This window comes from Oncorhynchus tshawytscha, unplaced genomic scaffold (genome assembly GCF_018296145.1).
Source record: "Oncorhynchus tshawytscha isolate Ot180627B unplaced genomic scaffold, Otsh_v2.0 Un_contig_1016_pilon_pilon, whole genome shotgun sequence".
Classification (NCBI taxonomy): domain Eukaryota; kingdom Metazoa; phylum Chordata; class Actinopteri; order Salmoniformes; family Salmonidae; genus Oncorhynchus; species Oncorhynchus tshawytscha.
In genome coordinates, this window is record NW_024609801.1 from 12,928 (window position 1) to 39,894 (window position 26,967).

The 26,967-nt window shown below is 45.4% G+C and overlaps 1 protein-coding gene across 1 annotated transcript; it reads right to left on the minus strand.

Moving 5' to 3' along the window:
* Nucleotides 1–969: 969 nt before the first annotated feature.
* Nucleotides 970–25,532, minus strand: LOC112232058 (calcium uptake protein 3, mitochondrial-like). The gene is made up of 8 exons (XM_042318326.1): nt 25,248–25,532; nt 23,047–23,194; nt 21,595–21,626; nt 20,430–20,508; nt 8,261–8,308; nt 4,597–4,679; nt 4,063–4,134; nt 970–1,253 (listed from the first exon to the last, which is right to left on the minus strand). The coding sequence occupies exons 1-8, from the start codon at nt 25,512–25,514 to the stop codon at nt 1,056–1,058; spliced, it is 927 nt and encodes a 308-aa protein (XP_042174260.1). The 5' UTR covers nt 25,515–25,532; the 3' UTR covers nt 970–1,055.
* Nucleotides 25,533–26,967: the final 1,435 nt, after the last annotated feature.

Sequence of the window (26,967 nt, forward strand, 5' to 3'; positions counted from 1 at the left end):
TAAGGACTGTGTTTATTTCATAATGTGCTTACATCATAAGGACTGTGTTTACTTCATAGGGTTATTACATCATAAGGACTGTGTTTACTTCATAGGGTTATTACATCATAAGGACTGTGTTTACTTCATAATTTGATTACATCATAAGGACTGTGTTAACTTCATAGTGCGCTTGCATCATAAGGACTGTGTTTACTTCATAGGGTTATTACATCATAAGGACTGTGTTTACTTCATAGGGTTATTACATCATAAGGACTGTGTTATCTTCATAGTGTGCTTACATCATAAGGACTGTGTTTACTTCATAGTGTGCTTACATCATAAGGACTGTGTTTACTTCATAGTGTGCTTACATCATAAGGACTGTGTTTACTTCATAGGGTTATTACATCATAAGGACTGTGTTATCTTCATAGAGTGATTACATCATAAGGACTGTGTTTACCTCCTAGGGTTATTACATCATGAGGACTTTGTTTACTTCATAGATTGATTACATCATAAGGACTGTGTTTACTTCATAGTGTGCTTACATCATAAGGACTGTGTTTACTTCATAGGGTTATTACATCATAAGGACTGTGTTTACTTCATAGTGTGCTTACATCATAAGGACTGTGTTTACTTCATAGTGTGCTTACATCATAAGGACTGTGTTATCTTCATAGAGTGATTACATCATAAGGACTGTGTTTACCTCCTAGGGTTATTACATCACTAGAGTGATCTTATTTGCACAGGGTTCTTACTAGTCTGCTTACTTCATTGAGGGTACCTACATGTAAGGTGCTTACTTCAAAATGTGTGCTCACTCTACTATCCATACTATTTGCCAACCCCCCCTCCCCCGGTTCATTTTAAGCCAGAGTGTTTCTTAGTCATTCTAAATCAAATCATCCTCTTTTGTTGACGCCCCTCTCTCTGACCCCTAGAATCGTTACTCCTCCACCACCCCTCCACCCCTCCGCAATCAATCACTCAGTCAATATGACAGACAGCCAGAACACAAGGAAGGTCTATTTCAATGGATTTCTATCTATTTTACTCTATTTCTATAGATCTAGATATACAGAGTTTAGATCAGGGACAAAGGTACACAGGTGTGTCCGAAATGGCTCCCTATTCACTAACGCAATACTTTTGGACAATAGTAGTGCACTATATAGGGAATAGGGTGCCATTTTGGGCGCGGTTGGGTTGATACATACGCTGTTGATGGGAGCAACCTGATATCCATAGAGCTGCATACTCTTTTACACAGAGAGACGAGGAGGAGGACGACACGGCATGCGGTCAAAAAGGAGGAGGACGAAGAGGAGGAGGAAGAGGAGGAAGAAGAGAAAGGTCACATGTTAGAATAGATGCATGCAAGGAGAGACACACTGGCTCAAATGCACAACAGGAGTACTGCTACTGTAAACCAACACACTTGTAGCTACACAACATAACACAACGTGCTCTACAGGTATTACTTCTCTATAGGTCATATTTCTACCATAAAGTAAACCACGCTTGCATCCAAAATGGCACCCTGTTTCCTCGAAAGTGACCTACTTTTGACCCAGAGCCCTGGTCAAAAGTAGTGCACCACATATGGAATAGGGTGCCATTTGGGACATCCACTATGTAAAGGATAAAGTGTGCGTTCACAACGTGCCACACTGGTAATACAGCTCCCAAAACATACCGTCAGATTGCCACAGATAGCACTATATGATTGTATCATTCACATGGCACCTTAACATACACACACCATTAGCATAACGTTATCCTAACGTTAAAGAGACAGCGTATCTGATTCTGTTATTGAAGGGGCACGGAGGATCAGCGGGCCACATATTAGACCATCTGTGCTGTGTCTGAAATGGCCCCTTGTTCCCAACAGATGTAGGATCTTAATTGCTGAGAATTATCCTGCATAGCAGGAAGTGCAAACTTGTAGTTGCATTTGAGTTTTAAAAAGGATTCTGAAGTTTGTAAATTCCACTTTAAAATGTCAGACTTTATTTGGCCAAACAAAAAATGTATCATCCCCCTACAAATTTTTTAAAATTATAATCCACATAATACTTCACATTTCCTGTTGATGCAGGATTATTTTCTTGCTGTAGCAAACTAGCTCTAATTAAGATCCTACACCTGTATAAAGCGCACTTATATTGACTATGGGCTCTGGTCAAAATGAGTGCACTATATAGGGAATAGGGTGCAAAAGTAGTGCACTATATAGAAAGTTGGTTGTTTAGCAGCAAAACCGAGGCGTGCGCAACTATGGGGCAAAACAGACTGGGTTGGCTTAGACTGTTGACAACATGTAAACTATATTTAGTCTACAATGTTTATTGAAAACATAAATACATTTGCACAATAAGCACTTGTTGTCTCTCAAATACATTGTTATAGCTGAATTTAGCAAATTTTTGCCATATTAGCATAGACATGACCAGTTAAAACAAAACATGGTATCAATAACAATATGAAACGAGCTGAAACGAACAACCCACGATTCCCCACATGGCAGCTTGTTGTCATTGTTGCTCGCTATCTGACCGTTCAGAATCATCATTTCATCATTCATCATTTCCGTGACGTTGTCAGACAACCCGTCTATAGGAAATTGAGTAGTGCACTTTAAAGGGAATACAGATGTAGGATCTTAATTTGATCACACTGTTGCAGGAGAACTGAAGGAAATTTTAAACTTGTAGTGTATTGGAGGTTTAAAAAGTCTTCTGAAATTTGTAATTTCCACTTTGAAATGTCTGACTTGATTTTCCCTTACGGAAAATGTATCAACCCCTACAAAAATGGCCATTCAATATAATACACATAATAATTCACATTTCCTGTTGCCGCAGGATTATTTTCCTGCTGTAACAAACTGGCTCAAATGAAGATCCTACCTCTGTAGGGTGCCATTTAGGACCCAGTCTTTAAACAACATTCCTCAGCTGTGCCCCTCCGAGGAGCCGTCTGGCTAAGTGTGTCTGGTCCCTCTGAAGCTAAAGCCACAGAAACTCCCACAATCCCCTCTCATCCCCTCTTATCTCTCTATCAGATCCTCTTGTTTATGTTGGGCCACATGGGCTGCTTACGGGAGATGTCACCCATCCACAAAACACTGGGAAAGGAGGCCATTTTGGCTCTGCTCGTCTCCCACCGGTCCTGACGCAAGCGAGAGGGATCTTAACTTCAAAGTGAACCGAATGCACTCTCTGTAGTGTGTGTGTGTGAAGTGTGGGAAAGCACAAGGCGACAAAACAAGTCCTGAACATGCTTGGAGGTTGATGTTTTAATGTCATAGTATACTGTAAGAGAAATATTTTTTTCCTCAAATATGATGTCTTTGACCCCTCAATTCAGTATTGATAACAAGTACAACACACGTGGGCTGTGTCCAAATGCCCGTACCTGCGTTCTAAATAGTAGGCATTTTGGGTATGTGAAAATAGAACATTTTATAGTGTGTGAAATGTTCCATGTTTTCAATGCCAGGATGTCATACTCATTTTGGCTTTTCACTAGTATAATTCGCTGCATGCTGTTGAGAGAGATACGTGTCTTTTCAGACCCGCGTGTGTTTGACAACACCTGATATTCTGATAATGAGATAAGGGGAGGTACTACCAAAATAAACCAATGGAGGGAAACAACACAGTTGCACATTAGATCTCAGTATAGGTGAGTCTAGTATGTTGATACGTGTCGCTTACTGCATTCGTTTTCACTAAACAGAACATTATAAATAGTATGTAGTATTAGTACACAGTATGTAGCTCTAGTAAGTAGTAGGCAAGACAGATTTATGATCTATTCTTGGTGTATAATTCTTTGTAAAGACACTTTCAATGGCATAACAGAAACTCAATAAAACAGACATTGTTTTTTGACTTGAGGTGAGAGGTACTGTTGGGAGAGGCTGGTCCTGCCGCTTGCTGTGGGGGAAATTAGCTAGAACACATGCATGCACGACACACACACGCACACGCTCACACACACACACACTGACACATACATACAATCACAAATATACTCTCTCTCCCTCTTGTTTGCTCTTACCAGCTGAGCTGACTTCTCCACATCTCCTTTCCTCCCCTTCTTCTCATTTTTCTTCCTGAAGATCTCCTGCAGCTAGAGAGGAGAGGAGAGGAGAAGGGAAGGGAAGGGAAGGGAAGGGAGGGGAGGGGAGAGGAGAGGGAGGGGGGAGGGGAGGGGAGGGGGGGGAGAGGAGGGGAGGGGAGGGGAGGGGAGGGGGAGAGGGGGGGGGGAGGGGAGGGGAGGGGAGGGGAGGGGAGGGGAGGGGAGGGGAGGGGGAGGGGAGGGGAGGGGAGGGGAGGGGAGGGGAGGGGAGAGGAGAGGAGAGGAGAGGAGAGGAGAGGAGAGGGGGAGAGGGAGAGGAGAGGAGAGGAGAGGAGAGGAGAGGAGAGGAGAGGAGAGGAGAGGAGAGGAGAGGAGAGGAGAGGAGAGGAGAGCACAGAGATGATGTGTGAGATCAACAGTGTGCAGCAGTTATCTTCTTGACACATACAACTGTTAAATGCATTATTCAAATCCAATTCTTTATTTATTAAGCGAGCAGTAAGGGTAACTCACCACTAGGAACTCCCTCTTGTCAACCATCTGGTTGCCGTCAGCGTCGAACATGTTGAAGGCGATCTTGAAGCCTGCGTGGGGCTCTGAGGAAGAGGAGGAGGTGTGAAGATGACTAATCTCCACACCGTAGGGACTGAATGGACTACTAGATGTCTAGAAAGATGAGTGACCTCAACACCACAGGGACTGGACTCAAGTCATTATGTGTTCTGCTATCAGTGTATCCAGATGATGGCAAGATCTGTTGTGTGGTCTGTTTTGCTCAAACACATCAATGTAATTTGACACAGTTGTCTGTGTTATCATTGTTACCATCCCACATATCTCACTACATCACTACTGTTGAAAGGATATCCATGAATGAATCTTTACCCAAAGGTCACTGGTTTGAATCCCTGAGCGGACTAGGTGAAACATCTGTAGATGTGCCCTTGAGCGAGGCACTTAACCTTAACGGCCCCTTTAAGTCGCTCTGGATAAGAGCGTCTGCTAAATGACTACAATGTACATGCATACCTGTTGCTCTTTCTCTCTCATCTTGGCAAGTGCTATGTCAATATTACTCCAGCGCTGGGTTACCACGCAAAGTGTGTGTCGCAGCGATGACTGAGATGCCTCATTGCCTTGTTAGACCCTCAGTGAGCAACAACAGCAGAGCAGCACCTCAGAGTGTGGCTGGAGATTTATCTGCACAGACTGTCAACGCCGGTCTAAAGCCTACGTCCCAAATAGCATCCTATTCCCTATGTAGTGCACCACTTTTTTCCCCAGGGCCATGGACAGAAGTAGTGCACTATATAGCGAATTGGGTGCCATTTGGGACGCAAGCAAAGCAATATATGCCTCCAAGTGTGTTTTTATTGTAACAATGTTGATGAAGGCCTATATGATGAATACCTACATTTATAGGAGTTGAAATGTTGGGAGCAGATGTGTGTTGAGTCTTCATTTACAAAATAATATTTTTCATTGTCACATATACTGGATAGGTACAGTGAAATGTGTTGTTTTACAGGGTGGTGCAACGCCCCTGGAGCATATTAGGGTTAAGTGCCTTGCTCAAGGGCACATCAACAGATTTTTCACATCGTTGGCTCGGGTTTTCAAACGAGCAACCTTTCGGTTATTGGCCCAATGCTCTAACTGCTAGGCTACCTGTTAAGCACCTGTCTCAAAGCCACTCAATTTCAATGTTGTCATAACACATGCTTTATCTTATATTGTCTTAAACTTCTTATGGCTGGGGGGCAGTGTTGAGTAGCTTGGATGAATAAGTTGCCCAAAGTAAACGGCCTGCTCCTCAGTCTCAGTTGCTAATATATGCATATTATTATTAGTATTGGATAGAAAACACTCTAAAGTTTCTAAAACTGTTTGAATGATGTCTGTGAGTATAACAGAACTCATATGGCAGGCAAAATCCTGAGGAGAAATCAAAACAGGAAGTGAGAAATCTGAGCTTGGTAGGTATTTACCACAGTTCCCATTGAAATCCCCTTGAGATATTAATGATGTTGCACTTCCTAGGGATTCCACTAGATGTCAACCGTCTATAGAATTTGAATGAGACTTCTACTGTGTTGTGGGACTGAATGAGAGCAGAATCTATCAGGTGACTGGCAGTCAGCCATTTTCTGATCACGCGCATTCCTCATGGAATCCACTTGCGTTCCATTGCTCATCAAGACACAAAGGAATACTCCGGTTGGAACTTAGTTTGAAATGTTTCTTCGACCTGTAATATAACTTTTTGAGTTTTTGTCCAACGTAACGCTGACCAGAATGAGCGTTTGGATATGTATACTGAACGCGCTAACAAAAGGAGGTATTTGGACATAAATAACGGACATTATCAAACAAAACAAACTAACTAATAACTAATGTTTTATTTATCTTATCTTAACTTATGTTTTATCTTATCTTAACTTGTGTTTTATCTAATCTTGTCTTAACTCGTGTTTTATCTTGTCTTAACTCATGTTTTATTTTATCTTGTCTTAAATGGTGTTTTATCTTATCTTGTCTTAACTCATGATTTATCTTATCTGAACTTTTTATGGCTGCAGGGGCAGTATTGAGTTGCTTGGATGAAAATATGCCCATTGTAAACGGCCAGCTCCTCAGTCTCAGTTGCTAATATATGCATATTATTAGTAGTATTGGATAGAAAACACTCTAAAGTTTCCAAAACTGTCAAAATATTGTCTGTGAGTATAACAGAACTGATATTGCAGGCGAAACCCTGAGGAAAATCAAAACAGGAAGTGGCGTCTATTTTGAAAACTCCATGTTCCATAGCCTCCCTTTGCTCCATTTAAAGGGATATGAACCAGATTCCTTTTCCTTTTGCTTCCTCAAGGTGTCAACAGTCTTCAGAAATAGTTTCAGGCTTTTATTTTGAAAAATGAGCCAGAACGATAACATCGTGTCAAGTGGTCACATGAGTTTTCTCGCGCAACAGAGTTTGGATAGGTATTTGCGGTTGATATATTATCGATTATATATTTTAACAACAACCTGAGGATTGATTATAAAAAACGTTTGACATGTTTCTGTGGACATTATGGAAACTATTTGGAATTTTCGTCTGCGTTGTCGTGACCGCTCTTTCCTGTGGATTTCTGAACATAACGCGACAAACAAACGGAGGTATTTTGGATCTAAAAATAATCTTTATGGAACAAAAGGAACATTTGTTGTGTAACTGGGAGTCTCGTGAGTGAAAACATCCGAAAATCATCAAAGGTAAACAATTAATTTGATTGCTTTTCTGATTTTCGTGACCGAGCTACCTGATGCTAAGTGTACTTAATGTTTTATCGTGCGATCGATAAACTTACACAAACACTTGGATATTCATGTTTTATCTTATCTTAATTTGTGTTTTATCTTATCTTGTCTTAACTCGTGTTTTATCTTATCTTAACTCGTGTTTTATCTTATCTTGTCTTGTCTTAACTTGTGTTTTATCTTAACTCATGTTTTATCTTATCTTGTCTTAACTCGTGTTTTATCTTATCTTGTCTTAACTAATATTTTATCTTGTCTTAACTCATGTTTTATCTCATCTTAACTTGTGTTTTATCTTATCTTGTCTTAACTCGTGTTTTATCTTATCTTAACTCGTGTTTTATTTTATCGTGTCTTAACTCATGTTTTATCTTATCTTAACTTGTGTTTTATCTTAACTCATGTTTTATCTTATCTTGTCTTAACTCGTGTTTTATCTTATCTTGTCTTAAGTCATGTTTTATCTTATCTTGTCTTAACTCAGGACCTTCTGTGTCTCGGCAGCTTCTTCAGGGTAAGTGTAGATTTGACCACCTACCGTAGTGTAAGGTACAGGAGATTTTGGTCTTTTTTCAGGGACTGGAGATCTTGGGTGGGCCGCCCATGTCTGGGACATACTGTAAACTTTAACAGACCAACGCTGGCCTTTAGTAATGATTTGTGTTTAATGTAAGCATAGGGCACCACCAGCCCCTCTTCATGAGAGAGAGAGAGAGAGAGAGAGAGAGAGAGAGAGGGAGACAGGTAGTAGAACATAGAGAGAGAAAGAGAGTGAGAGAGAGGGAAAGAAAGAGATAGAAAGAGTATGTGATAGAGAGAAAGAGAGAACGGAAGAGAGAGAAAGAGAGAGAGTGTAGAGCGTAGAGAGACTCACTTGTCAGAATGCAGAGCAGAAAGAGATACTCGGTGTAAGCGATGATGCCTGGAAAGAAAAAGAGAAGACGGAACATCAAAGGATAGTTGACAAGATTCATTCTGTTAATGTACAATAAAGCACTCTCTCTCTCCCTCTCTCTCTCCTTCTTGCTCTCCTTCACCAACTCTCAAACAGCTGGTCGGGGTCCTGATTTTTTTCTTTCAAACTCCGGGACACTAGAGGCGGCTTGGCTGAAGGCCAGATTAAAATGTTTACTGATTGTTCAAAGACGGGCCTCCTCTAGATAAATGGAAGGGTAGAACAGACCTTCCCCTCCTCCCCTCTTCTCCCGGAGAGGAGTAGAGAAGGAGTAATCCCCCCTTTCATGCAGATAACATCTAAAAATGTAAAAAGGTGCCTTTGAGTTGAGCCGCAGGCGGTGTTTTGGCCACACTGGAGCTGCGGGTGTTTTTACACTGCAAGTGAGCGGTGCTGAGACCCAAGACCTAGAACACTGGGTGGTAGAACACACACACACACGCACGCACGCACACACACACACACGTACACCCCCAATGCATATACACATACACACACGGTGGGGGGGAGGGGGGTGGAAAGAGATCACAACCAGCCGTGTTGTGTTTGGAGAAGCAAGGTGTAAAGCGTTGAGGGGATGGCCAGCCTGAGGATGTGGTCCATTTAGGATGATGTCCCCTCTGCTCCTCTTTGTTGGGGCCAGGGGAAACACAGGCATGGCCCAGTGAGATGGAGGACTGCTGCTGTGGTCTAGGTGCTGGAAGGGGAGTGTGTGTATGCTCATGTTTCTGTATGCGTGTGTGTGTGTGTGTGTGTGTGTGTGTGTGTGTGTGTGTGTGTGTGTGTGTGTGTGTGTGTGTGTGTGTGTGTGTGTGTGTGTGTGCGCTCATGTTTCTCTATATGTGAGTGTTGGTCTGTTACACGGCGGCTGAAAGCATTCCCTCTTCCACCAGGTTTTTGTTTGGAGAGGAAGACAGTAGCCTGTCTGTCCACTGATAGTTCAGGGTGACTGCACTGAGTGTTACGGGAGAGAGACTCCCTGCTTCAGGAAGGGGAGAGGAGGGGAACATGATACCTCAGCTTAGTGGAGCTACCCCTGCCCCCTGCCCCCTGCCCTGGACCTCACACTAGGGATGGATGCTCCCTGTCCCAGGCTTACTCAAATACTCCATACAGCTTGTCTCCCACGAGGAGAGGCCAACTCAATAAAGTGTTTGAACTGCAACTATCTGCTGTCTTTATTCTACGAGTTTAACCTCCTATTGTTTTTTCAAATGTGTACATTTGAATGTTTAGTCAGTTAGCAGACACTCTTATCCAGAGCCTCTTACAGTAGTGACTTCATGCATTTGACTGTTTAGTCATTTCTCAGACGAGGAGACCAAGGTGCAGAGTGATGAGAATACATTCCTCTTTATTAAAGGAAGAACACTTAAACTAACAAAACAACAAAAACAACATGAAGATATAAACACTGGTTCTGACACAGGCAACTATACATAGACAATAACCCACAGATAAATCAAGGAATAAATATGGATACGTAAATATGGTTCCCAATCAGAGACAACGATAAACAGCTGCCTCTAATTGAGAACCAATCTAGGCAACCATAGACATACATTTACCTAGACAAACCAAAACCCCATAGATGTACAAAAACCCCTAGACAAGACAAAAACTAAACAAACCACCCTTGTCACACCCTGACCAAACCAAATAATCAAGAAAACAAAGATAACTAAGGTCAGGGCGTGACAGTACCTCCCCCCCAAAGTTGAGGACTCCCGGCTGCAAACCTAAACCTTCTTTACACTGAGGGCTGGGGACCCTCGATAGAGACCCCGGGCTGGGGACCGTCGCTGGAGACCCCGTGCTGGGGACCGTCGTGGGAGGTTCCGGACTGTGGTCCGCCGTGGGAGGTTCCGGACTGTGGCCCGTCGTGGGAGGTTCCGGACTGTGGCCTGTCGTTGGAGGTTCTGGACTGTGGCCTGTCGTTGGAGGTTCTGGTTTGTGGTCCGTCGTTGGAGGTTCTGGTCTGTGAACTGTCGCCGGACGGTCTGGACTGGGTACTGTCGCCGGACGGTCAGGACTAGGTACTGTCGCCGGACGGTCTGGACTGGGTACTGTCGCCGGACGGTCTGGACTGGGTACTGTTGCCGGACGCTCTGGACTGGGTACTGTCGCCGGACGCTCTGGACTGGGTACTGTCGCTGGACGCTCTGGACTGCCGAGGTGCACTATAGGCCTGGTGCGTGATGCCGGCACTGGTGGTACCGGGCTAGGGACACGCACCTCGGGGCGAGTGCGAGGAGCAGGAACAGGGAGTACTGGACCCTGGAGGCGCACGGGAAGCCTGGTGCTTGGTGTTGGCAATGGTGGTACTGGGCTGGTGATACGCACCTCAGGGCGAGTGCGGGGAGCAGCCACAGGATGTACTGAAGCTGACACAACCCGTCCTGGCTGGATGTTTATTTTCGCCCTGCAAGTGCAGGGCGCTGGCACAGAACGCACTGGGCTGAGCCGGCGCAGGATATCCTGGTCCAAGGAGGTATACTGGAGACCAGGAGTGCTGAGCCGGCACCCTCCTTCCTGGCTGGATGCCCATTCTAGCCCGGCCAATGCGAGGAGCTGGAATAGAACGCACCGGGCTAGAATTGCGCACTGGAGACACCGTGCGTTCCACCGCATAACACGGTGCCTGACCAGTAACACGATCCCCACAGTAAGCACAAGGAGTTGGCACAGGTCTCCTTTCTGACTCAGCCAATCTCCTCGTGTGCCGCCCCCCCCCATAAAAAATATTGGGTGCTAACCGTGTACCCTTATATCGTCGCCGTTCCTCCATTCTCCTGTATCCCTCCTCGCACTGTTCAAGTGAATCCCAGGCGGGCTCTGGCACTCTCCCTGGATCAATCGACCACCTCTCTATCTCCTCCCAGGTTGTCACCCACTCATCCTTCTCCCGGGTCCATTTTTCCACCAAGCGCTGTTCCCCCCTTTCACACTGCTTGGTCCTGGTGTGGTGGGTTATTCTGTCACGTTCGTTGTAATGAGGAGACCAAGGCGCAGAGTGATATGAATACATTCCTCTTTAGTAAAGGAAGAACACTTAGACAAACTAAAAAAACAACATGAAGATATAAACACTGGTTCTGACACAGGCAACTATACATAGACAATAACCCACAGATAAACCAAGGAATAAATATGGATACGTAAATATGGTTCCCAATCAGAGACAACGATAAACAGCTGCCTCTAATTGAGAACCAATCTAGGCAACCATAGACATACATTTACCTAGACAAACCAAAACCCCATAAATGTACAAAGAAAAACCTAGACAAGACAAAAACTAAACAAACCACCCTTGTCACACCCTGACCAAACCAAATCATCAAGAAAACAAAGATAACTAAGGTCAGGGCGTGACACTTACAGTAGTGACTTCATACATTTTACTGTTTAGTCATTTATCAGACACTCTTATCCAGAGCCTCTTACATTAGTGACTTCCTACATTTTTCGTACTCCTCTTTTTTTCCTGCATCCTTGTTTTTTCTGTCAATGTCACAAGTCTGGGAAAACAAAGAACACCTTACCAGATGAACTCTTGTAATCTGAGTGTTTTTTCACAACTTCATCCAGGAGTTTTCCCAGACCTCATGATCTGATCAACAAACCGGGCCTGATAATATGGTATCATCTTGTATATTACATTCTGATAATATGGTATCATCTTGTATATTACATTCTGATATGGTATATTCTTGTATATTACATTCTGATAATATGGTATATTCTTGTATATTACATTCTGATAATATGGTATCATCTTGTATATTACATTCTGATAATATGGTATCATCTTGTATATTACATTCTGATAATATGGTATCATCTTGTATATTACATTCTGATAATATGGTATCATCTTGTATATTACATTCTGATAATATGGTATCATCTTGTATATTACATTCTGATAATATGGTATCATCTTGTATATTACATTCTGATAATATGGTATCATCTTGTATATTACATTCTGATAATATGGTATATTCTTGTAAATTACATTCTGATAATATGGTATCATCTTGTATATTACATTACACTTTGATCAGCAGTCCCATATTGAAAAGGTTTTGTTTCCTATATGCCTATTGGAAGTGGAAGGCCAACTTAACTATCCCACTTTGAAAGCCTACTTTCTCTGACGAGTTTGTACTGTGCACTACAGTGTGAGAGAGAGAGCATCACTGGATTCCAGACACGAGTCACCAATACCACACGCACCCACACACACACACACTCTCTCTGTCTCTGTCTCTGTCTCTGTCTCTCTCTCTTCTTGACATGACAACCCAAATAAAATGTGCTGGGACAACACACAGAAACATTCCAGAGTCTGCCGCCCAGCACCGACTCATGCGCACAGCAAACGGTAATCCGACGCCATTCCGGGGATTGAAACTGTCCTCGGCCGTCACCGAGTGCCAAAGGAAGCGTGTCCCGACATCACCGAGAACAAACACAACAGAGACGTGTCTCCACGTTGTCTTCCTCCTCAACCACACCTTTGCTCCCTGATCACTTCATTCTTTCTTTCCTTTTATCTCCTTCCCTCTTTCCTCTCATTTCCTCTCCTTTCCTTTCCTCCTTTCTCTGTTTTTTTTGGTGGGGCTGTGCTATGTGTGTGTGTGTGGGGGTGGGGTGAGGTGTGTGTATGTGTAGGGGTGAGGTGAGGTGTGTGTATGTGTAGGGTGAGGTGTGTGTATGTGTGGGGGTGAGGTGTGGTGTGTAGGGGTGAGGTATGTGTATGTGGGGTGAGGTGAGGTGTGTGTACGTGTTGGGGGTGGTGAGGTGTGTGTAGGGTGAGGTGTGGTGTAGGGTGTGTGTATGTGTAGGGTGTGGGGTGAGGTGTGTGTGTGTAGGGGTGGGTGTGTGTGGGGTGGGGTGAGTGTGTGTATATGTGTAGGGGTGAGGGGTGAGGGGTGAGGTGTGTGTATGTGTAGGGGTGAGGTGTGTGTATGTGTAGGGTGAGGTGAGGTGTGTGTACGTGTTGGGGTGAGGTGAGGTGTGTGTAGGGTGAGGTGTGTGTGTAGGGTGATGTAGGGTGAGGTGTGTATTGTATGTGTTGGGGTGGGGTGTGTGTATGTGTAGGGGTGAGGTGTGTATATGTGTAGGGGTGTGTATGTGTGTAGGGGGGGTGAGGTGTGTGTGTGTAGGTGTGTGGGGGTGTAGGGGTGTAGGGTGAGGTGTGTGTGTGTTGGGGTGAGGTGTGTGTATGTGTAGGGTGGGGGAGTACGTGGGGGTGAGGTGGGAGCCTGGGGGTAAAGCAACAGGAAGAGGGAAGGACAAGAAAACAGAGGGAAGGACAAGAAAACATTTCCACGTCGCTACTCTGGAGCCCAGGTGTGACCTTCTCAGGGACACCAGGGTGTTACTGTGTGTGTGAGTGTGTGTGAGGGTGTAAGTGTGTATGAGTCTGTGTGAGTGTATAGTCTTGGCAGAGGCCTCACCAACTTTCTCCCTGCCATTCATAGAAATACCAACACTAGACCCAGCCAGTATGAAAATATGCTGTAGCTTGGAGACAGGCCCAACTTCCTCACTAGTGTTTTCCTACTCCTACATCCCATTCCCAACACATCTAGTGTCAGACACATCTAGTGTCATACACGTCTAGTGTGTCTACCACACTTACAACATCCTCTCCTCTCCCCTACTCTCCCCTCCTCCCTGTCCTCTACTCTCTCCTCCTCTCCCCTCCTCCCTGTCCAGTCATGTCCTCTCCCCTCCCCTCCCCTCCGCTCCGCTCCTCTCCTCTCCTCTCCTCTCCTCTCCCTCTCCTCTCCTCTCCTCTCCTCTCCTCTCCTCTCCTCTCCTCTCCTCTCCTCTCCTCTCCCTCCCTCCTCCTCTCCTCTCCTCTCCTCCTTCCTTCCTTCCTTCCTTCCTTCCTTCCTTCCTTCCTCCTTCCTTCCTTCCTTCCTTCCTTCCTTCCTTCCTTCCTCCCTCCCTCCCTCCCTCCCTCCCTCCTCCCTCCCTCCCTCCCTCTCATCTCCACTCCTCTCCTCCCTCTCCTCTCCTCTCCTCCCTCCCTTCCTCTCTCCAGAGAAATTCTTCCCTTGGATACTGAGAAAACATACCAGTCGGGTAGGATTGAAGAAACACACAAACATACACACATACACATGCACACAAACACAATAACACACAATAAATAATCATTACCTTCATTTGAAATACTTAGCTGGTTTCATAACAGAACACATAACTGAATAAACATATGATCATAATATGAGGATGATCTGCATACAAACGACTTGTAACAGTTCTGGAGATAATATTGTGTGGTGAATTAAAGATGAGGGAGGGAGGGAAGGATGGAGGGAAGGATTGAGGGGGAGGGAGGGAGGGAGGGAGGGAGGGAGGGAGGGAGGGAGGGAGGGAGGGAGGGGGAGGGAGGGAAGGAGGGAGGGAGGAGGGAGGGAGGGAGGGAGGGAGGGAGGGAAGGATGGAGGGAGGAGGGAGGGAGGGAGGGAGGGAGGGAGGGAGGGAGGGAGGGAGGGAGGGAGGGAGGGAGGGAGGGAGGTGTCACGCCCTGACCTTAGAGAGCTGTTCATTCTCTATGTTGGTTGGGGCGTGATAGTGACTAGGGTGGGTCATCCTAGGTGAATTGTACTTCTATGGTGGCCTGATATGGTTCCCAATCAGAGTCAGCTGTTTATCGTTGTCTCTGATTGGGGATCATATTTAGGTAGCCATTTCCTCAATTGTGATTTGTGGGATCTTATCTACAGTTAGTTGCCTGTGTGCACACCAGTAGCTTCACATTTATTTTGTGCTTAATTGTTTTGTTTGGTGAGTTTCAGTTTATTAAAATATGTGGAACTCTACGCACGCTGTGCCTTGGTCTACTCCTTTCAACGAACGTGGCAGAAGATCCCACCAACAACAGACCACAGCATGCCCGGGAGGTAATGGCATCCTGGTCTGTGGAAGAGATTAGGGAGAGAACATCCTGGACTTGGGACGACATAATAGCAGGAGAGAAGAGCCGGCCATGGAGGCAGGCGGAAGCAGCGAAGGAGGGACAGCGACAAAGTCGGGGAGGAAGGCCACAGAAACCCCAATATTTTTTTGGGGGGGGGCACATGGAGCCGAGGAGTGAACCAGAGCCAGTCTGGGAGAAGAAGGAGAATTCGGAGGAGAGAGAAATGGGAGAGTTGTTGAGTTGGTGGAGGACGCACGGATTTGGAATAAAGGAACGTGTTGTCAGTTTGGTGCCACCTGAGTCAGCTCCCCGTACTCGTCCAGAAATGTGTGTTAAAGTTCCGGAACAATTGATGCCGGCTATACACACCAGGTCTCCAGTACACCTTCACAACCCAGTGCTTCCTGTTCCAACTCCTCTCACTCTCCCTCAAGTGCGCTTTCTCAGTCAGGTGTGTCCTGTTCCAACTCCTCGCACTCTCCCTCAAGTGCGCTTTCTCAGTCAGGTGTGTCCTGTTCCAACTCCTCGCACTCTCCCTCAAGTGCGCTTTCTCAGTCAGGTGTGTCCTGTTCCAACTCCTCGCACTCTCCCTCAAGTGCGCTTTCTCAGTCAGGTGTGTCCTGTTCCAACTCCTCGTACTCTCCCTCAAGTGCGCTTTCTCAGTCAGGTGTGTCCTGTTCCAACTCCTCTCACTCTCCCTCAAGTGCGCTTTCTCAGTCAGGTGTGTCCTGTTCCAACTCCTCGCACTCTCCCTCAAGTGCGCTTTCTCAGTCAGGTGTGTCCTGTTCCAACTCCTCGCACTCTCCCTCAAGTGCGCTTTCTCAGTCAGGTGTGTCCTGTTCCAACTCCTCGTACTCTCCCTCAAGTGCGCTTTCTCAGTCAGGTGTGTCCTGTTCCAACTCCTCTCACTCTCCCTCAAGTGCGCTTTCTCAGTCAGGTGTGTCCTGTTCCAACTCCTCGCACTCTCCCTCAAGTGCGTGACCCCAGTCCAGTTCCACCTGTACCGGCCCCATGCATCAGGCCTCCAGTGCGTGTCCCCAGTCAGCTCCGTCCTGTTCCTGCTCCTCGCACTTGCCCTGAGGTGCGTGTCACCAGCCTGGTGCCATCTGTCCCGGTCCCATGCATCAGGCCTCCAGTGCGCCTCCACAGTCCAGTACGTCCTGTGCCTTTTCCCCACACCCGCCCCAAGGTGCGTGTCATCAGCCCGGTGCCACCTGTACCGGTCCCATGCATCAGGCCTCCAGTGCGCCTCCACAGTCCAGAGCTTCCGGCGACAGTTCCCAGTCCAGAGCTTCCAGCGACAGTTCCCAGTCCAGAGCTTCCAGCGACAGTTCCCAGTCCAGAGCTTCCAGCGACAGTTCCCAGTCCAGAGCTTCCGGCGACGTTTCACAGTCCGGAACCTCCAACGACAGTCCACAGTCCGGAACCTCCAACGACGGTCCACAGTCCGGAACCTCCAATGACGGTCCACAGTCCGGAACCTCCTGATACGGTCCACGGTCCGGAACCTCCTGAGACGGTCTACGGTCCGGAACCTCCAGCGAAGGTCTGCGGTCCGGAACCTCCTGCGACGGTCTACGGTCCAGAGCCTCCAGCGAAGGTCGGCGGTTCGGAACCTCCAGCGAAGGTCTGCGGCCCAGAGCCTCCAGCGACGGTCTGCGGTCCAATGCCTCCATCGACGGTCATCAAACCAGAGCCTCCAGCGACGGTCATCAAACCAGAGCCTCCAGCAGGGGTTCTCAGTTCAGAGCCTACCGCGACGATCTACGGTCCGGAGCCTCCGGCGACGATCCACGCACCAGAGCCGCCTTGGATAAAGACATATCTGCGAGCGGAGTGGGTACTTCGCCCCGCACCGTAGCTGCCCCCGACGGTAGATGCCCAACCGGACCCTCCCCTATTGAGTCAGGTTTTGCGGTCGGAGTCCGCACCTTTGGGAGGTGGGGGGGGTACTGTCACGCCCTGACCTTAGAGAGCTGTTCATTCTCTATGTTAGTTGGGGCGTGATAGTGATTAGGGTGGGTCATCTAGGTGAATTGTACTTCTGTGGTGGCCTGATATGGTTTCCAATCAAAGGCAGCTGTTTATCATTGTCTCTGATTGGGGATCATATTTAGGTAGCCATTTCCTTAATTGTGATTTGTGGGATCTTATCTACAGTTAGTTGCCTGTGTGCACACCAGTAGCTTCACATTTCATTTGTGCTTTATTGTTTTGTTTGGTGAGTTTCAGTTTATTAAAATATGTGGAACCCTACGTATGCTGCGCCTTGGTCTACTCCTTTCAACGAACGTGACAGGAGGAGAGGAGAAAGAGAGGGGTAGAGGGAGGAGAGGAGAGAGGGAGGGGTAGTGGGAAGAGAGAGAGAGGGATAAAGGGAGGAGAGGAGAGAGAGAGAGGGGTAGAGGGAGGAGAGGAGAAAGAGAGAGGTAGAGGGAGGAGAGGAGAGAGAGAGGGGTAGAGGGAGGAGAGGAGAGAGAGGGGTAGAGGGTTTAGAGAGAGAAAGGGGTAGAGGGAGGAGAGGAGAGAGAGGGGTAAGGGAGGAGAGGAGAGAGAGAGAGGGGTAGAGGAAGGAGAAGAAAGAGAGAGGGGTAAGGGAGGAGAGGAGAGAGAGGTGTAGAGGGAGGAGAGGTACATAATTGAGAGAGGTTTATATTTAGCTTCCTGGTTGGGGAAGGCAGTACGGCATGCTGCTGAGCGTGTTATAATTATCACCGTGGGGAATCAACAGCCTTGTGATTCCACTGTTACGTACTCCACAAGCAATTGCTTTAATTGCGACCGGGTCCCTGCCTCTCTCTCGAACAGTATCCATCTCTCTCTCTCTTTCGTACAGTATGTCTCTCTTTCTGTGGTACAGTACACGTCTTCTTAATGTATGTGATTCATTTTCACTGTTTCAATTTTTATGTTGGAGAGGATGGATGGAGGGCAGAAGGCTCTGCTGTCGGAAGAGAGCTGCTGCATGTTTCTAGAGGAATGCAGGAGAGGGTGAAGAGGAGAAGAGAGAGGAGGAGAAGAGAGGAGGGGCGGGGAGGGAAAGCATTGGATGGAGCAAAGAGAGGGAAACGAAAGGCGAAGAAAGAAAGGGGGAGGAAAACAGAGAAGAGGAGGGATAAAGAGAGGGTGACAAGGAAAAGAGGAGAGGGAACTGAGGGGAGAGGTGGAGAAGAGGATGAGAAGAGAGGAAAGTATAGGATGAGAGGATGGCATGGGAAGAGCAGAGAGAGTGATTCTATTTTTAGGGTTTACCAGGGCGACCGTAAGGTGACCACAGGGGGGACCGGCCCCGGCTTAGAGGAACCACACTGTGACCAGAGCCTGTACAGCTAGACACACCGCAACACTATCACTGTCATACAGCCTGTAGCATTATGACATCATGTATAGCACTGTCACAGTCACACAGCCTGTAGCATTATGACATCATGTAGCACTGTCACAGTCACACAGCCTGTAGCATTATGACATCATGTAGCACTGTCAGTCACACAGCCTGTAGCATTATGACATCATGTAGCACTGTCATACAGCCTGTAGCATTATGACATCATGTAGCACTGTCACAGTCACACAGCCTGTAGCATTATGACATCATGTAGCACTGTCATACAGCCTGTAGCATTATGACATCATGTAGCACTGTCACAGTCACACAGCCTGTAGCATTATGACATCATGTAGCACTGTCATACAGCCTGTGGCATTATGACATCATGTAGCACTGTCACTGTCATACATCCTGTAGCATTATGATATCATGTAGCACTGTCTCTGTCATACAGCCTGGACTAGATACACCAAGACACACTGCACCACTTTCACTGTAGCTATGACAGGACTGTAGCTATGACAGGACTGTAGCTATGACTGGACTGTAGCTATGACTGGACTGTAGCTATGACTGGACTGTAGCTATGACAGGACAGTAGCTATGACTGGACTGTAGCTATGACTGGACTGTAGCTATGACTGGACTGTAGCTATGACTGGACTGTAGCTATGACAGGACTGTAGCTATGACTGGTCTGTAGCTATGACTGGACTGTAGCTATGACTGGACTGTAGCTATGACTGGTCTGTAGCTATGACTGGACTGTAGCCATGACAGGACTGTAGCTATGACAGGACTGTAGCTATGACTGGTCTGTAGCTATGACTGGACTGTAGCTATGACTGGACTGTAGCTATGACAAGACTGTAGCCATGACAGGACTGTAGCTATGACAGGACTGTAGCTATGACTGGACTGTAGCTATGACTGGTCTGTAGCTATGACTGGTATGTAGCTATGACAGGACTGTAGCTATGACAGGACTGTAGCTATGACAGGACTGTAGCTATGACTGGTCTGTAGCTATGACTGGACTGTAGCTATGACTGGACTGTAGCTATGACAGGACTGTAGCTATGACTGGTCTGTAGCTATGACTGGACTGTAGCTATGACTGGACTGTAGCTATGACTGGACTGTAGCTATGACTGGTCTGTAGCTATGACTGGACTGTAGCCATGACAGGACTGTAGCTATGACAGGACTGTAGCTATGACTGGTCTGTAGCTATGACTGGACTGTAGCTATGACTGGACTGTAGCTATGACTGGTATGTAGCTATGACAGGACTGTAGCTATGACAGGACTGTAGCTATGACAGGACTGTAGCTATGACTGGTCTGTAGCTATGACTGGTATGTAGCTATGACAGGACTGTAGCTATGACAGGACTGTAGCTATGACAGGACTTCAGCTATGACTGGTCTGTAGCTATGACTGGACTGTAGCTATGACTGGACTGTAGCTATGACATAACTGTAGCTATGACAGGACTGTAGCTATGACTGGACTGTAGCTATGGCAGGACTGTAGCTATGACTGGTCTGTAGCTATTACTGGTCTGTACATGACTTTCCATGAGTTTAACTATATTGCTATAAGTGCTTACTCTCTCAGATAACATGCTAATCATTGTGTGTGTGTGTGTGTGTGTGTGTGTGTGTGTGTGTGTGTGTGTGAGAGCGTGCGTGTGTATGTTTGCACTAGCCCAAGGTGCCTTTGCCATGCGGAATTGTGTGTGAAGTCAGTCACACACACACACACACACACAACCCATTACGAGGTACACAGAACGTTCCTTTAGTCCCTACCTCGTTCCCGTAGGTTCCGGAACAGTTTGGACGTTCCCTGCCACACCGCTGGAGTATCTCCCAAGATCTTCTCCAGTTCCTGATGTCAACAGAGACAACGCTATGAGTCTCCACAGACACACACCACTCCATGTCCTCAATCACACCCTTTTCCCTACATAGTCTACTACTAGTCACCAAAGACCTATGGGCCCTGTTCAAAAGTAGTGCACTGTTCATTAATTTAACTAGGCTAGTCAGTTAAGAGCAAATTCTTATTTTCAATGACAGCCTAGGAACAGTGGGTTAACTACCTTGTTCAGGGGTAGGACAACAGGTTTGTATCTTGTTAGCACAGGGATTTGATCTTGCAACTTTTTGGTTACAAGTCCAATGCTCTAACCACTAGGCTACCCTGCTGCCCTAAATAGGGAATAGGGTATATAGGGAAGAGGGAATAGGGTGTCATTTGGGATGCAGCCATGACTTTAACCTTTAGAAGTGTCACTGTCTAACTAGAACATACAAACATGCTATGCTGTTGCTTCATGTTAGGAACAGATGTGGGATCTTAATTTGATCACCCTGTCGCAGGAGAACATCCACACTGAAATTTCAGATTTGATTTTCCCTTACGAAAAATATATGAATCCCTACAAAATTGACCATTAAATTATAATCCACATAATAATTCACATTTCCTGTTGCTGCAAGATTATTTTCCTGCTGTAGCAAACTGGTTCAAATTAAGATCCTACATCTGCAGTAGCTTGTATACGATAGCATGCTTCCAAGTCAATTGCTGCTGCAATACTATGGCAGTGGGGTTGCAGGTAGCCTGGAGGTTAAGAGCGTTGGGCCAGTAACCGAGAGCTCGCTGGTTTGAATCTCCTAGACGACTAGGTGAAAATGTGCCCTTGAGCAAGGCACTTAACTGTAATTGCTCCTGTAAGTCACTCTGGATAAGAGAGTATGCTGAATGACTAAAGTGTGAATAGGGAAGATGGCTATTCTGTATATGTATGGTATTACAGCTAGCTGTCAACTAATCATCACTAGCTCTGTCTAAAACATTCAATATTAATATGTTTTAAATATACAGTTTATCATACATTACATGTATAGGTAGGAACAGGAGTTTTATAGCATAGCTCTTCATCAACAAAAATACTAACTGTTCTCAGACCTGTTTAGTGAGGGACATCCACGGCTTCTTGTCTGGAGGAAAGAGAGAGAGGGAGAGAGATAGAGAGAGAGCAAGTGAGAGAGAGAGAGAAAGTGAGAGAGAGACAGAGAGACAGAGATAGAGAGACAGACAGAGAGACAGAAAGCGTGTGAGAGAAAGAGAGAGAGAGAGCGAGAGATAGAGAGACAGAGACAGAGAGAGACAGAGAGAGAGAGATAGAGAGACAGAGAGTGAGAGATACAGAGACAGAGAGAGACAGAGAGAGACAGAGAGAGAGGCAGAGAGAGAGACAGAGAGAGAGAGTGAGACAGAGACAGAGAGACAGAGAGAGAGAGAGAGAGAGAGAGAGAGAGAGAGAGAGAGAGAGAGCATAACGGAGTGTGTGTGGGCTGGATCAGATAACATCAGTATGAGGGGTTCCATAGTCATAATAACACATCCATACACTGTCACCATAGACCTATTACAAGGCCATAAAGTGCCCTCTGCTTCGCTTTGTACTGTAGCCCTGTGTCTGTCTGGGGCAATGTTCTAGTAAAAGTGCAGATTTGTTTTGGTCTTTATAAAGGGGTGGTCTAATTCTACCTCAAAGGAAACATTAGGTGGCCTCTGACACACACACACACACACACACACACACACACACACACACTTTAAAAGCCCCATCTATCCCATTCTCAGTGGGGAGTCTGGTCCGTGTGCTGTGTGACAGCATTAACCATCAGACTAAACAGTGTTACACACGCCCGTATCTTCTGAGGTCCACTGGCTATGAGCAATCTGTTAAGAAACCTCCCAAAACAGAGGCATTACACTGGCAGAGGGAGTAAAACAAACCATGGACCGTTCCCACTGAAATCCTCACTGGGCTGTGAGCGCCTTCTCTTTCTCTCATAGCAGCCGGCGAAATGTCAGCTTCTAGGGTTTGTGGAAATTCATTCAACTCTCAATCTGCTTTGTCAGGATGATTATATGATTATTTTCAATGGTGGTTTATTAATAGAAAACTTGTGTATTTTTTACTGAATTTTTTTGCCCAAAAATCATCTAGGGCCCATATCCACAAAGCAGCTCAAGTAGGAGTGCTGATCTAGGATCAGTTTGGCCTTTTAGATCATAATGAACAGAATTATATGGACAGATCCTAGATCAGCACTCATACTCTGAGAGGCTTTGTTGATACGGGCCCTGGTCTCTATATGCAGCGCTATTTAAGCCATGCAGAACATTATAGATCACAAAACACAACAGATAAAAAGAAAATGAACTTCGATATGAACTGCATAGTGCTAGTGAAACTATTATTTTCTAATGGGCACCAACTTGGATCCGGAAGGTTGGTAAAACAAATTCCAGGTTAGAAATCATCATGGAACTTTTGGAGCTAAGATGGAGGGCCAGTTTCCCAAAATAGCATCATAAATATGGTAACTGTGTCCTAGTAGTACATACTCCGGGGCTCGCTCATGGTGACAGACTCGATGAAGTTCTGTGGGGTCATGTAGAGCTGTCCCTCATATTCCACTGAGCTGAACAGACGGAAGCGCTGCTCGTGGGACGACATGTACACGTCTCCTTCCTCAAAGTCAAACGGCCGCGTCTGGCAACACACAAACAGAAACAAACTGGTTGGTTTTGCTGATGGACAATTTTCAATGCAATGCACTGTGGACTTTAACATTTTGAAACCGTACTGTAATATCTTTCTGCCTGGGCCTAAGGGTGAAGAAATAAAAATGAGCCTTTCTTTCTCAGCGATTCTCTCTCTCTCTTCCTGTCTCTCGCTCCCTCCTTCTCTATCAGAGCTGTGCAAGAGAAATCAAATATCACCCTCTACCTGGCAAGCAGCCCTCCAATCAATACTCTAGCCAGTAGCCAGAAGCAAACAGCTCTTCTAGAAAGACAATACTGATACTACTCCTCTCACTGTCTCTCGAAGATGCCAGCTAAACCAGAACATTTCAACTTTCTTTACTACACTATCCCTCTTTCTTTCTCCCGAGCACCCTCTCTCCTTCTCTCCATCCTTCTATCATCGCTGTAATAGAGAAATCAAACATCACCATCCACCTGGCAAGACCAAGCAATGGGCTACTAACGAGAAAGTCTCAACAACAGCCTCGCTGTTGAACAGAATAGTATCTCTTCTAGAGAGACAACACTGCTCACACACGGTCTTCTCGAAGATGCCAGCTGAACCATTACCGTGTCCTTGCTTTGAATGTATTCGAAGCGGCATCTTTATTTGGGTCTCACTGTCTATAATTAGATCCACCTCTGGCTCTTTCACACAAGGCATTGAGGGAATGACAGCTTGCCTGATTAAAATACACCAAAGTGCCACTGCGCAAAGAAAAAGAAACGACTTCTTGGGTTGTAATTAGAAAAGGGTATAAATAACAAACTAACTTTGCCGTGCCTGATGGGAGGAAACGATGAGCAGAGGTTTTCTACTTTCCGCTGGAGCCCAATTTGCATACAGATTCATTCATAAAGCTTTCATGAGGAGTTTGTCTTAAGGGATTTTTTTTCTCCTCCAAATGAATTAATTGAATGGATAGAAATGGAAGGAAATTTCCCCAAACTTCCTGGTTTGACTTCAGGGATTTTGGATGGATTTGACCCCCCTGGCCCTCTAACTGATTAATGTTCTGGATTTGTACAAATAACTTAATTCACTAGTACTTCATATTTCTGGTAAATGAATAAATACATCCATCATTCCAACCATTCCATCACACTGTGGCATGCATTCCAAGCAGTAAATGTCAATGTCTCCAATGGAACTGTAATATTTACCCCAACTGTGCCTTATCAAGCAGAATTAGGCCTACACAGAAATCAGTAAAAGGCATATGTCTGTAACCTACATGCATGTAATCAAATAAAAGTCAAGAGAATTCAATCAACAGATCTTAAAACCTCAATAGAAAATGGTGTTTTGAGTACCCATATAAGGGCATGTAAAAAAAAAAATATCCTAACAGAGTCATCCAGACCATGAGAACCAAAATATGATATCCTCCCACAAGTGGGGATGATTTGAAATACTTGGTTGTTTACATGTACTTTCCATTACCAATTAAGTTGGTCATGCTATAAGAAATAACGAGCATATTTTTATAATAAAATTACAATAAGAAATCCATTTGTATTATTTTGTTAGGAAGTGTAAGAACAGTCGTTGGCAGTGAAGCCTCCTTTGCGGTAACTACGTCAAAGGGGCACGCGCGTGTCATTTCAGCACCGTCTCGAGCGGAGAGCGCCCTTCCTTCTCCAGTGTGCCTCGATATCATCTCTGGAAAAACTGGGCCTAATGTTTCCGTTGTACAGTAGAGAAATGACTAAATTTATCCGCTCAGCGAAAAATGTAACTAGTAGCCTACTAGGTTAGTCATAAGTCTGTGGTTTCCAAACAACATTTCAAAAGAAGGACATATTACTAAAACACATTGAAATAGGCGCTGCGCTTCTCGAATTCTCAGATCACGCTCACCCACGTAGGCTATAACACATTCATGGCAGAATGCCTTTGACAGCGAGTTTGTATTCTGTCAACATACGAATACTTTTCGGGGACAAGAGTACTCGCTGCGTGGCATTTTTCATAGACTATCTTGTCATAGCACATAGTGTAAATTAGAAGCCTATACCTTTTGCTGTGCTTCTACAGCGGAAAGGACAGGGAGCAGGTCGCGGCCACTGAAGCGATATCCCATCCTCTTCCTGCATCTTTGACTGTACATGTCGTTGTAAAAATAAAATGCCACCGCTCCCCCGGTTGCGAGACACATCCCAACAGCTAGGCATCTCTGTGTCCTACCTCCGGTAGTCGTCTGAGCGCCGAGGAGCTCGTTTCTCGGAGCGGACCAGACATTTAACCTGTTTACGATTGAAGCCAGTCTGCGAAAAGCGGCCATTGTTGTTGCTATGATGAGAGTGTTGAAGGATAAACGTATTCTCACTCCTCGCGAGATGTGGATCATATTCTCACTCTGATTCACTGGAGTTTGGGATGCTGCGGCTCTGATCGAAGTTCAGCTTTGAACCAGCCACCAAAACACATGGATATGATGCTCCAATGGGTTTGGGACAGACTAAGGTGCTTATTTCTGAACCTTGGTGAATCATATACATAGTTGCGTTACTATTCTAATTAGAAGCCAATATTTTTTACATTCAGGAGAATCAGGACGCATGCAAATTTTGACAAGCCCTATTCACACGAATGACAAGAGACTGCAAATAAAACATAATGTAGACTAGTAATACGTCAAATAAAACATAATGTAGACTAGTAATACGTCAAATAAAACATAATGTAGACTAGTAATACGTCAAATAAAACATAATGTAGACTAGTAATACGTCAAATAAAACATAATGTAGACTAGTAATACGTCAAATAAAACATAATGTAGACTAGTAATACGTCAAATAAAACATAATGTAGACTAGTAATACGTCAAATAAAACATAATGTAGACTAGTAATACGTCAAATAAAACATAATGTAGACTAGTAATACGTCAAATAAAACATAATGTAGACTAGTAATACGTCAAATAAAACATAATGTAGACTAGTAATACGTCGTTTCTCTGTTGGCTATTATATGGTCCCGAGTGTTGGGGCAAACTATTAAGAAAAGTTGTATTCATAAAAAAATGTATTTATTGCAAATCGTGATTATGTTGTTTCATCATGATGTTACACAATAAGTTCTTACAGCTGGATCAAGTACGTTTCGAAGTGAGACAGATACTAAGAGTACAAAGATTGCTGCATGCGACTTACTCCATTGGCTATACACTAATGCTTTAGATATCAACGTTAAGCCGATGGGTTCTTCAAGTTCCCTTTGATGCCTACAACCACCTGGTCATGCAAAGGCCTGTGTGGTTTTCTCCCCACTCCCATTATATATATATATCAAACAACACTGCATTTACTCTGCACGGAGCTCCACAATGTGCAGTGGGAAGATCTTTCAATGTGACCCTGGAAACAATTCATCTAATGCCAATGTCATCAGGAAATGTGGCACGTAATTGACGTCTTCATTGTGGCGCATCGATCCGCTCGCGCATATTGATTGATCGCTTCTGCGCCGCGCGCATCGATTTTGTTTCAAGGTATTTTTTGGGGAAATCATAAATACTAATGAGCCCTGGGAACCCAACAGGGAGAGAAAGGTCCCCGGAGAGAGATGTTGATGAATCACCTATGTGTGGAAATGGTCACTAGGTCATTTGCAACCAGTCGATTCCCAGGCCCAGGCAGATGCATTGCATGCGCTGCTGCCCTGTACCCTATCAGTTAGACTCAGGTCACTGGCTGCCTCCCCTGTACCCTATTCTCCCATGCCAGAAT

Bases quoted from the DNA above. Each gene is read 5' to 3' on its own strand.
- LOC112232058 (XM_042318326.1), bottom strand. From the start codon at position 25,514: ATGGCCGCTTTTCGCAGACTGGCTTCAATCGTAAACAGGTTAAATGTC. The intron at 23,195-25,247 runs GTATAGGCTTCT...GTGTGTTGCCAG, and splicing joins CTGTAGAAGCACAGCAAAAG to ACGCGGCCGTTTGACTTTGA. The intron at 20,509-21,594 runs GTCTGAGAACAG...TGTTGACATCAG, and splicing joins GGATGTCCCTCACTAAACAG to GAACTGGAGAAGATCTTGGG.